The sequence below is a fragment of the Tamandua tetradactyla genome, chromosome 1 (assembly GCF_023851605.1).
Source record: "Tamandua tetradactyla isolate mTamTet1 chromosome 1, mTamTet1.pri, whole genome shotgun sequence".
Lineage (NCBI taxonomy): Eukaryota > Metazoa > Chordata > Mammalia > Pilosa > Myrmecophagidae > Tamandua > Tamandua tetradactyla.
The window spans coordinates 82,601,651-82,613,952 of NC_135327.1; the positions used below are offsets into that span (position 1 = coordinate 82,601,651).

A 12,302-nucleotide genomic window follows, 5' to 3' on the forward strand; every position below is an offset into this window, starting at 1 on the left:
TCTTTTTAAAACTAATAATGGGAGTTATCGTCTTAGTATGGAAAGTCCAGAGGAGAGGAGGATTCAGTATTGTTTTAAATTGCAATTTGTTGATTGGGAGAGGTGAACTGCTTAAGCTTCTTGATATTACTCTTCTCATCCTTAAATATCAGATAGCAAAATGTATTATTATGGGTTTGTTCCATGGGTTCTAAGACTATAAAAGGTCTCCCCATCCAAATAAGGGGCCCACCCCCCGAAACATTTTAGTTTTGCCCTGATTGCAATTAGCTGGACTTGTCTTCACACCTTGAGAGAATCCATTACACAGTGACCGTAAGAAGTTTCGACTGTATCAAAAGACTAATGCTATTTCCCCAGCCATAGTTTCATCCTTAAACTCTTGAGGTTTTGTCCACTGGTGGAAGAGTTCCATTCCTTAAGGGATATATACTTCTCTTGTTGAGGAGAGGAAGCAAGACGTGAATGTGGCAAATGAAGGCTTCCTTGGAATGTCACTAGGCTCTAAATCTAGCTCAGAGGTTGAGACTCCACTGAGGGATAGATCAATCCAGCTTTCAGTCCTCCATTCTCCAGGCCTGGGAAGGTTGGGCTAACTTTAAGGACAGATTTAAGGCCATCTTTAATGGGAACCTCAGGGGGATTCCTCAGACTTCCAGAAGGTGAATTCAACACTTTAACCAACTCCAAGGGCAATCCAATATGAGCTTTCTCTGGTAAGAGGAGGAAATGGCACCTTTTAGAAAAATTCATTCCAGATAGTCAGCCTAATATATTAAATACAATGACTTCCAGGGTTGACCCTTGCTAAAGGAGCTGAATGATCAGCCTACATGGGGATTAAGTGGCCTGGAAATTTGGGATAAAATGATATGGTAAATTGGCAGCGACTCATAAGTACAATGATGTCGTTTTCCAAATCAGATCTGAATGCGTGGACTGAAAAATAACAGGATTGTTTTGGGAGGGCTAAATGCAAATTGCATGAAAACACACCTGTTCTGTAGAATCACTGGGTTCATACCGAATCCAATGCCAGGATGGACAAGGACGTTTTTTGTTTTGTTTTGTTTTGTTTAGCTTTTTCTGTTAGCTGGAGCATCAGCGTAAGGGGTCACTGGGTGGCCGAGCAGTCTGATCCACTGAGTGGATAAGCATCCATCCTCACTTGTGAGATTGTTATAGGAGAAACACACAGCTTTAAGGAAGCTGCACGTATGAATTAACTGCCTCATCTAAACATCATCTTCTTCTTAGTGCTATTTTCATAGCAGCTAATTGGCATATTTACCAAACAGTTTTGAGAAATAAGAAACCATTTGGGAATGTATAATGCAGTTTGAGAAAACAGTGTACTTGCAACATGGTGACTTCACTGGGTTGTGGAAAATGGTGTGAATTGTGACCACGTGAAATCATAGCTCCACTGTGCTCCCAGCTATCGCCATCCACTTTTGAGTTTACTTTATAGCTTTTTGGTTTTCCTGGGACTATCAGCCTGTTGTTGCCTAAGGATCAAGCTTACAAGGCAGGAGTTTTAAAAGAAAAAGTGGATTAAAAAAAAATTAAACACAACCTTATAAACAATCAAAATCCCCATTCTACCTATTTTTAAACAATATATTGTAAATCTTAGACCAAATTGGGACATCCCACAAGTCGTTTGTTTGACTTTTCATCTAGATGTTCCAAAAAACCTGTGTGCAGGAACAATGTCTACGTCTGTCGATGATGGAGATTGGTCAATGTTTAACACAGGGCAAGCTGCATATTTGCCATGAACAGATACCATGCAGATGTCCTAACAAGTTCACATGCATCTGGGCCCAGGTGTGGTGTTCTCTGCATATGAAGATCTTGTTATCATTACTAAGGCATTAATTCTGCATTTCCCCCCCCTGGAGTTTGGCAGATTTTTGGATAATCCACCAACTGTAATTTACCTGGAACAATAATAGGTGGGCCAACACTAGGATCAGAGACTATGACCATACGGTGGAAGACACATTGGCCATGGCTTCGAACAAAGGTCCAAATCCAATTTGACCTGAGTCAAACTTAACATCCTTAGCCCGTTGGTGGGGTTTGCTCATCAATGAACCACACAACTCAGTTCGAGGATCCGTTACTCTGGGAGGTCTTTCTGTTCTGTCTCTGCAACAACGCACTCCATTGTTCCAGACCCTGTACATAAGTCACTCATGGCACATTTTCTCTTTATTGTAACTGTTTCTTTCCTATCAGTTCACGACCTCCCCCCAGGTCCACACTTTGCGTGTTTCTGCTGTCTTAATTTCTAACCCAATGCCTGGCATATACATGTTGCTCAATGAGTGTTTTTTTCTTTTAAATGGACAGTCCTTCTTTTCTCCTGTAACTTAATATGCATAGCAATTTCATCTGAAGTATGTACTTCAGCCTCCCCACATTAGCATAGCTACAGATGTGGTGAATTTTAATCTTGGTGAAAAGGAATTTTAGATGCACATTCTTGAACATAACTTTCAAAATATGCAAAATAGCTAGATTTTCTTTTCAGATCAAATCACAGGAGATCCAGTGCTTTAATCACAAAGCATGAGTTCAGGCTCTTCAAAAATTATTTTTAAAATATTTAGGTTGATATATGTTGTCATTCAAATTTTATCCGATAAAGTCTGTATGTGCATCCTTTCTTTTAAGACAGCTATAGCGTGCAGAATGTGCACTACCTTTTGAGTCAGACTACTTGGGGTCTCATCCTAGCTCTGCCACTCCTTAGATTTGTCACACAAGGTGTCATGGACTTTCAGGTAGGACTGAAACTGACCCTGAAGATAATGCTTATAAAATAAGATGGTCAACATGGGTTGAGCTTTTTAGGATTTAGCTGGGGCTAAGTATCTAAAAATGGAGATTTATATTACCTTGCTGAGAGTATTAAAGCGAGTAAACTATTGAAAGTTCTTTGAAAACGTTACTTTACAAATGAAGAGAGTTTTATTGGGAGTACTTGGTATCAGGAAATGATCCATATATTATCCACTCTACAGCTGGGTTTTGGGACAGAAGGGAATTAACCAAACAACATGCTCAAAATCTTAGCGATTGTTTTAAGTTCAGCAATGGGTTTGCTGCAAACTCTGACTCTGGCGGTACATCCAGACCCCCTCAGAGTAGCCAGAGAAGACAGTGTAGAACTAATGGGGATTCCTCATTCAACCTCTGCATAGGCATTTCTGCTTCAAATGCATGTAGTCAAGTCTTCTCCTTCCCCAGTTTTTTATATTTCACATTCAGGACTGTAATATGGTTCACTTCTTATGCACCTAGAACTTAGGTGCTCCACTGGTCACTGTGCAATTGAAATTCCTTCTGGCCCACCAGGTACCCCTGTAATTAGACAAGTTCTTGATTTATAAAAAGGGTTAATCCTTTCTGACCAACTTGAAACAAGTGACTAGAGAGTATCACTTCATCCATCTGAAGGACTGCCCTTCATCCATCTGTTCATTCACCTAGTTAAGTATTGAGTATTTGTTTACTTTGTCAAAAACACTGTACTGGAGGGATGGTTTGTACGTTTATGTTTAACTTACTTCTCTATAAATGTTTGGCCTAGGTTTTCCCTCAGGATCAAAGTTTAGCATGCCATCCTATGACCTTGCTGCCATTGAGAAACAGAGTATTTTGCAGGATCTTATGCAGAATATTGAATTGGAATAAAATTTGAATCTTTTCCCAGAATGGGCACTCTGGAATAATGTCTGCTTCAGAATAATGTCTTTCAGAATAATGTCTATTAACATTTATTGGGTACTTATATTTGCCAGATAATGTATTAAGTGTGTATAGGAATGATCTCATTTAATTCATTCAACCCTTTGATGCAGGTGATATTATGGAACAATTTTACCAATGAGGAAACATATTCCGAGAACTTTAGGAATGTGTTTTTTGAAGAAATACTAGTGAGGTACAGCAGGGACTTAAACCAGGCCTGTTTGACTACAAAGCCGGGACTGGGCATAGTGGAAAATGAAGAGATAATAATAACTATTAATGGCTAAATTTATAGAGTAATTACTATGTATGAGTCTCTGCTCTAAGGGCTTGGCATCTATTACCTCATTGAAATCTCATAACAATTTATGAGGTAAGTGTGACTGGGAAAAACCTGGTTATAATTAAATTCATTTTATCCACAATTCTATTTGAGTAGGACTAGAGTTTCTGGCCCAAAATAAGAAGGTTTGTATAGCTAAACAACCTACCGTAACAGGTTTATGGCAAATTCCTTATATACCCTGAAACTGTTTGCTGCTGACAAAAGATGAAGAGTATCAGGCCAATCTGTACTTTTCTTGTTTGAATTACCCATATAACTGAATATCTATCTATCATAATTGAATATCTATCTATATAATTTTTTTTTGGTGGGGGGGGATGCGTTTGTGCAGGGAGGACATGACAACTTCCATTTTACTTTGCATTATCAGGCTTGCCCCAGAATAAGGGAGGTTCCTACCGTTGCTGTTATAATAGGTCATTCACAATGCATGACCCAACACAGACCCTTATAAGGTAAATGTCTTCATCTTATGGCCTGGATGCCTAGGAAATGCTTTATTTAGCCCTTTAAACCCCTCGCTACTAGATTATTGGCCCTGGCAAAAAACAGTATTTGTACATATATTGCAACTATACATATAAATAAAACTTGCACTAAAGGAGAATAATTGCTTAAATTAGACCATTGTCCCACTCATTTTCTCATGGTTTTATTTGCATGGGATAAACATCCTTTCTTCACCTAGTGCCAAACACCATTTCTAAAATTAAATATGTATGGCCTACTCAGGGAGGCAGGTTTGCAGGCTTATTTTATTTTATGAATGGTTGTTCAGAGATTTCTCAGCTGATTCTAGTCCATGCAGCTTCCCTGACATGCCACTGGAGGTGGCTCACTGGGCATACACAGCCACCCACCTGCAGGCACACTCTTTTATTTCTTCTGACACCTACAAATAGAATGGCAGGGGACTTCAAACACACCGAAAAGCAGTTTGACCCGCCGGCCGAGTGCCTGTTGTTGGTTATTTCAGTTCTGAGCTACGTGGCTTAATTGCCCTGCAAGCTGATCCATCTCTACCTTCTGAAGTGGTGGGACTGACTCAGCACATCAAGAAAAACTTACCATGGAAACCGGCCCCCTCCCTGTAGGCACTAACCAAGGGATGTGCTGGGGCGGGGGGGCAGTTTCCCCAGGGAACCATCTGGTGGCCCTTGGCATGGACTTGATCCCAATATTGGCTTGGTTCCTTGTAGCAGGGCTAGGAAATTCCTTGGCAGTGGAGAGAAAGAGAGAGAGAGAGAGACAGAGAGAGAGACAGAGAGAGAGAGAGACAGAGAGAGAGGGAGAGAGAGAGAAAGGGAAGGGATTGCAAATAGGCAACAGGAAAGGCCACCGTGATTTAAACCGAGCCAGAAAGGATACTTACTGCTGACTAATTGGCCCACACTCAAAGCTGAGGAAGAGGAGGATGAGGAGGAAGAAGAAGAAGCCTGCCGGACGGGACTTTGAGAAATGGACGCTTGGCTGTGAGCCAGATGCAGAAGGCTGCCTTGGGAGGCTGCTTGACCCACTGACGTCTGGGAGGGTTGGTGGAGCTACATGGGGGGAGGGGATGCAAAAAACACACAAATGAATGAAAAATTCAGGGAAGAATCCCAGGAAACTGAAGTTTCTCATGGGGTTGAATCATTTTATTTCCAAGGATATATCCTTCTCTGTAAGAGTGCATACTGTGCACAACAGGCAAGAATTTTTTTTTTTTGGTATATATTATGTGGCTGCTTGCTTGACAGGCATTTTATTAGTAATTCTAAATATATTATTAATTCCCTACTTGGCTTGCTGGAGCATCCAATTTTCTACATTTCTCGACCATGGTGTGTGGCGGGACTTTTTCTGCCTATTCATGCAATTATAGCAGACTTGACAGGCTTCTCAAACATATCTAGGTAAAATAGAATGCCTACAATCAACTCGGAATGCAAAACCCAAACTTAAAAGTGAGGCTGTACTGAACCACTGCATCTTTCGTAACTGTGATTTTGGGGAAAGTTCTATTTTAGACTGACTGTGTGGGAACCTTCTGGGTGGAATACTGTGGAGTTGGGGAACATGCTCTCTGATATGCTTATAGAAAATCAGGGAAGTTTGGTGAGTCGGGACAGAAATATTCAGTAATGTTATTGCTTTCTCACTGTGCCAGCCAATGTGTTAAAGACAGTCAGGTCTGACTCATCTAATTTTCTTGTAAGCCTGGAGTGTGGCTACCATTTTGACCCCTATTTTACAAATGAGGAAGCGGAGGTACAGAGAGGTTAAATGATCTCATAGGTACATCAGTTGGTGTGGTAGAATTGGTCTCAGGACACATGGAGTCTGGATTTGGGGCTTGAGCAATTAGTCACAATGCTACAAGTAAGAAGTAACTCATTTTTAAAATTTGGTGTGCATTAAGCAAGGCTGTATGTGCATTTATCCATTATTCCCTTTATGGGATATCAACGGACTGTGCTCTGACTGGTGAGGAAGAAATCCAGCCAAGGAGAGAAGGAGACAGGGAGGGGAAATGGTTCCAGGCACCAGGTCTACTTAGAGTCAGGGAGCAGATCTCACTGGATCTGTTTTGTAGCTTCTTTCTAGAAAGTAGCCACCCCATGGGCATCCTGGGATCTCAAGCAAGTGGATAGGTAATGTCAGCAGAGTCACCTTTTTTGACTGGATAATTCTACCCCAGCCCCGCCCTGGGCATAGCATTCTCTGGTTTGCAAAGCACTTACCTACCAATGGCACACTAGGGTGGGAGTTTTATTGAAGGGAGTCAGCCTGGAGTAGAGCAGAATCGGGTCCTGGGTGCTGGTTGGTGGAGGAGCCAACCATAAAACAGGGGCCACTCTTCGGTCACCTTTTCAGTATCTAAGGGCCAGCCTGGGATGTTTGTACCTCATATTTGTCACTGCTTTTGCAATATGTGTGTGTGTTCACTTTTTTCCAATTGGCTTTACTGCGATGTAGTTTACACGTAATAAAATATACCCACTTTAAGCATACAGTTCTATGAGTTTTATCAAATGAACATACCAGTGCCACAGCCAAGATTCTGAACTTTTCACCTCCCCATAAAGTTCCTCATTTCCTTTGCAATAATTCCTCCCACCCCACAACCCCCCACACAAGCACTGCTCTGTTTTCTGTCACTATGGATTCGCAACGCATGATTCTAGGAATGAAATCATACTTTTTTTTGTATCTGGATTCTTTTACTCAGCATACTGTTTGTGAGATGCATCCATTTTGTTGCTTATATCAGTAACTCATTCCTTTTCGTTGCCGAATAGTATTCCACTATAGATGTACCCCAAACTGTTCATCCATTTCATCTACTGAGGGACATATGAGTTGTACCCAGTTTTGAGTAATTATAGGGATATTATAATACAGCTTTATAAACATTTAAAGACAAGCTCTTGTGTGTACCTGTGCTTTTACTTCCCTTATGTTAATACCCAGGAGTGGAATTAATGGATAGTGCTATGAATGCTTGCTAGTTTTTCAGGAAACTACCACACTGATTTCCAAAGTAGTTGTATCATTTTACATTGCCACCAGCAGCATATAAAAATTCCAGTTGTGCCATGTCCTCACCAATGCTGGGATGGTTCATCTTTTTAATTCCCTGAAATGTTTTTAACCATTACCTTAAAACAACTGTCAATAAGGTGGTACTTTGGAGCAAGTGCTTAAGGAGCTACTTCCTCTGTACTTCCCCATTGTAACACTTTTACTGACCTCATCCATGCAATACTTCTGAGCTAAAGATGCCTGGCATAAATATGAGAATTTTAAATTTGAAGATACCAAGTAAATGATGGCCCATGGCAATGTGGGCTGCTGACCATCGCAGCCCAGTCTCACAGCCCTTAGCTCAGGGTTCTTCCCAGGATGCCATGCTGTCCGTCCTACAGAATTTCTTGCAGTTAGATTTTGAGTGAACACGTTTATAGATACTCAGCTGTGAAGGTGGAGGCTAGATTATGAACCAAAGATAGTTTTAATCAACACGGAAACTCAAATTAATATGCTTTAAGCATCTGCCTAAGGTAATTAGTCAATCTGCTGAGCACATAATCAACAACTGAATCCAGTAAAGTTTATTGTGTAGGGCACATGTTACAGATTGAATCTATTTTTAATTTGCTTAATAAAACATAATGTATATTTGCATGTCAGTCTACCCCCCTACCCTATTGAGCTGTCCTTTTAAATTCTGTTACTTGACAAAAGCTTTTTACAGTTTTGAGTTACTGAATCATGAGATAGTCTTCAGTTTTCCCATTCCATCAATATTTTATTGGCCCAGGGTGTGGCAAAATTTCATCAAGGAACTGGAAAAGACAATAATCAATGTAAATATTTCTTTCTCAGACACAACTCAGTAAAGACAAAATTAGTTGGCTGCAATCTCTCTTAGGGGCCACAAAAGCAAGAGAGCACTTATGCATTAAGTGATGCAGGAGAACAAATTTGAGAGGGCACTAAAATAATTCTTTAAGAACTTGTTCTAGGTTTACACAGTCAAAGAGAGAGATGAGTCTGAGATTTCTAAGAATCTAAGAAAGAGATTTCCTTCCAACATAAATAAGCACTTTCTTTGGACATCAGGTCCTGCTTGTCCCCCAGAGTTTAGTCAGACAGTTCAATAAAAATTCTTAAAGACTTAATTGTCAAGAACCAAGAAAATTATACATGCAGTAGCACCCTAATGGAGTCCATATGATGGCTCATTCTAATTGTCAGTGTAGCTATGTATCTGTTAATGCTAGAATTACTTGTAATATCCTGATAGAACAGCCCAAATTTTGTGTAGCAGTACATCTCTGTCAATAACTCTTTTCTTCAGGAAAAGAGGACATTACAGTTAACTGCTTCTGTTATCTCCCATCCCTAAAGCTGCAATTCCTCCAGATAAATATGAAAAATAACACTATATTTTTGATATTCTTAGTTTTATAATTTCAGTACATTAATCTTTAGAAATTTTATGGTTAAAATATATATTCTTCAAATAAGAAAAGACAAAGCAGAGATTTAAGCCTAGTTCATGAAACAACTTTGAGGTTCAATGTAAATTTTTAATATACTTTAAACAAACAGCATTAAAAAATGTTTAATTTTAATTAGGTTGAGATTAAATACTCAGATACTGACTTAAATATTGCATTGCATAACCATTGGCTAAATAAGTAGGTGTATAAATGTCTAAAACACAGCTGTCCACAACATTGGAATAGCTTACTAAAAGGAAATGCAAGAAGATAGAGAATAACTAGAAGGAGGAAAGAAAAGCATATTCCTTAAATAGAGAGAAAACGGAACTTGGAAACTTCTATAAAGGCAGATGCCTTATTACATTGCCTTAAATCTTGAAAGGCCAACTATATGGATACTCTTTATGGGATTCCTCTTATGTGCTGGGTTTTTGTTTTTTGGCATGGACAGGCTCCAGGAATCGAACTCTGGTCTCTGGCATGGCAGGCAAGAATTCTGCCCCTGAACCTCCATTGCACCGCCCCCTCCTATGTGCTTTTACATATATTGTTTTTAGTTTTTACACAGCCCTCTCTGTTAGGTATTTGTTGGTTATACTATTACAGAAGAGAAAACAGAGACTTAAAAAGACTAAATGATATAACATGATTGCATGCCTAGTGTGAGCTTTGAATCCAGATAAGTCTGACTCATGAGCCAGCACTCCTTTCATATGCCTCACTGCCTCTCACCTCTGGTTTATCACTGGGGATTAGTGGTTAGAAGTCAGAGAAACAGTAGGAAGCTCTAGTTTGGAAGCATGGGAGCAAATGAGATAGAACATGATGTTCTAGAAATTGATAGAACGTGATGATCTATATTTGTGGTAGGTTGAATTAAGTACTCCAGCAGAAGACACATTCTTAATCTTAATCCATGTTCCTGTGGGTGTGAATTTATTTGTAATTAGGACCTTTGAAAATGTATTTATTAGTTAAGTTGTGGCTAACTCAATCAGTGTGAGTCTTAATCCATTTTACTGGAAGAGCCAGAAGCTGGAAGTCAGAGGAAAACAGGGAAAGCAGACACAAGGAGAGAGAGAGATGGCCAAGGGAGGGAGGCAGAGATGCAAGCCAAGGAACCCAAGGTTGCACCAAGCCAGCACCAGAATTTTAAAGACTTTGGGAAGAAAGCCCGGTTTTGCCAATGCCTTGAGTTTGTACTTCAAACCTCTGATATTGTGAGCCAATAAATGCTTCTTGCCAACCCATTGCATGGTATTTGTCATAGAAGTCTGGCAAACTAAGTTAACATTAGTGTACATCATATGATCTAACTATTTGAACACTTCTCACCCTTTCTTTCTTTCTATCTATCTATCTATCTATCTATCTATCTATCTATCTATCTATCTATCTATCTGTCTATCTGTCTATCTATCTACCTATCTATCTATCTACCTACCTACTTATCTATCTATCTATCTATCCATCCATCCATCCATCCATCCATCCATCCATCCATCCATCCATCCATCCATCCATCCATCCATCCATCCTTCTATCTATCTATCTATCCATCCATCCATCCATCCATCCATCCATCCATCCATCCATCCATCCATCCATCCATCCATCCATCCATCCATCCATCCATCCATCCATCCATCTATCTATCTATCTATCCAGGCACTGGGAATCGAACCCGGATCTCTGCATGACAGGCAAGAATTCTTCCACTGAACCACCATTGCACCATCCTCTCTCTCTTTTTAAATGAAACTTTAAATATTCAATTTCCTAGGTTAGAAACCATTCTCTACAGGTTCCAAGGTTTAAAATTTCATCATTTTAAGAAAGCATGATTATCATACTGTTAGTGTAATCTGGGACATAGCAGATGGAGTGGCAAACAGATAGTCCTTTGCTTGGTATAATTAACTCTGTAGTACCCCAAACTTATTTTTCTCACTATTATTTCATGTTTATATGATCATACTTTCTATTTACTACACCCCCACTAGACTGCCTATGGGAGCTGAAAATTTCTCATTCCAGATAAATAATCACTTTCTTGCCCTGTTTTGAACTGTAAGTCAGGTATAAATAGGCTGAGAACATGAAAATCATTAAGAAAGGAGGAGAGGGAAGGGCAGTTCATGCCAGCCTGGGGCTCTGCATTTATCCAGAGCCAGGAACGATGTCCATTCTGTACATGGCATGAGAAATAGGAAGGAAAAGGATTCGGTGTATGAAAAGCTTTTTACTTCCTGCAGGCTTTCACGGCTGACTCCATTGGTTTGTTTGTATTGGTTGGCACTGCCAGGGTGTTCAAATATTCAACAAAAATAGATTCAAATAACAGCACAATTTAAAGACTTTCTAGATTATCTGTGCCACCACTCCCAGTGACATACAGTATATCTTTAATAATGTTTTAGTTTCTGGAATAAAGAAACTTCTAATTAAATTCACAATTGATATAAAAGTAAGCTGGCATGGCAAGTGTCTTGGAAAAGGCAATAACATGCAGAATGTGCTAGGCAAGTTGGAAAAGTGAATGCATACAAACAGTACAATTCAAATGAGATAAAATATCGAGAAATTCATTGAAGGAGGAACAAAACCTTGAAGACAACAAAGGCTCTGGCCTTTAAGAAATAAATCAGGAGCCGAGATGAACCACAGGCTCAATCTCCTGCGTGGTGATGGAGAAACTGAATATAGTCCTAAGGTCTAGCAGAAGCGAGAGATTGCAGAGGGAGCATCGTGACTTTCCATCCCTCCTTCCCTGAATGGACTGGCAATTTTTTTCTGGCTACTGTGTTTTGTTGCAGGCTTAATAATAGCTTGAGAAAATCCAATCAATGGTTCTCAAGATTTGGCAGGCATCAAAATCACCTGGAGGGCTGTTAAAATGCAGATTCCTGGGCTCTACCCTCAGAGTTTCTAATTCAGTAATTTGGAGAAGGGCCAGAGGATTTGCATGTCTAACAAGTTCCCAGGGATGCTGATGCTGCTGGTTGGAGGGCCACACAAGATTTTGGAAGGTGCTTCTAGAAATAAGGTATGGAAAGTGGATAAGAGAAGCTGGAGCCTAGATTTAATAAGAACTTTTAACAATTAGGGGTAGTATTGAAGAATCCATCATATATGGACAGGACAAGAGTCTAGGTGTCAAATTTGCTCAAAGATATAGCAAATCTACTTACTTGCTATGGGAG

General features: G+C 39.8%; 1 protein-coding gene across 1 annotated transcript in view; it reads right to left on the reverse strand.

Moving 5' to 3' along the window:
• POU6F2 (POU class 6 homeobox 2) overlaps nucleotides 1-12,302 on the reverse strand; it is a 506,010-nt gene that overhangs the window by 8,121 nt on the left and 485,587 nt on the right. The window contains exon 8 of the mRNA XM_077162553.1: nucleotides 5,481-5,649. Within this exon, the coding sequence (XP_077018668.1) occupies nucleotides 5,481-5,649 (169 nt within the window). The remainder of the gene's footprint in view (nucleotides 1-5,480; nucleotides 5,650-12,302) is intronic.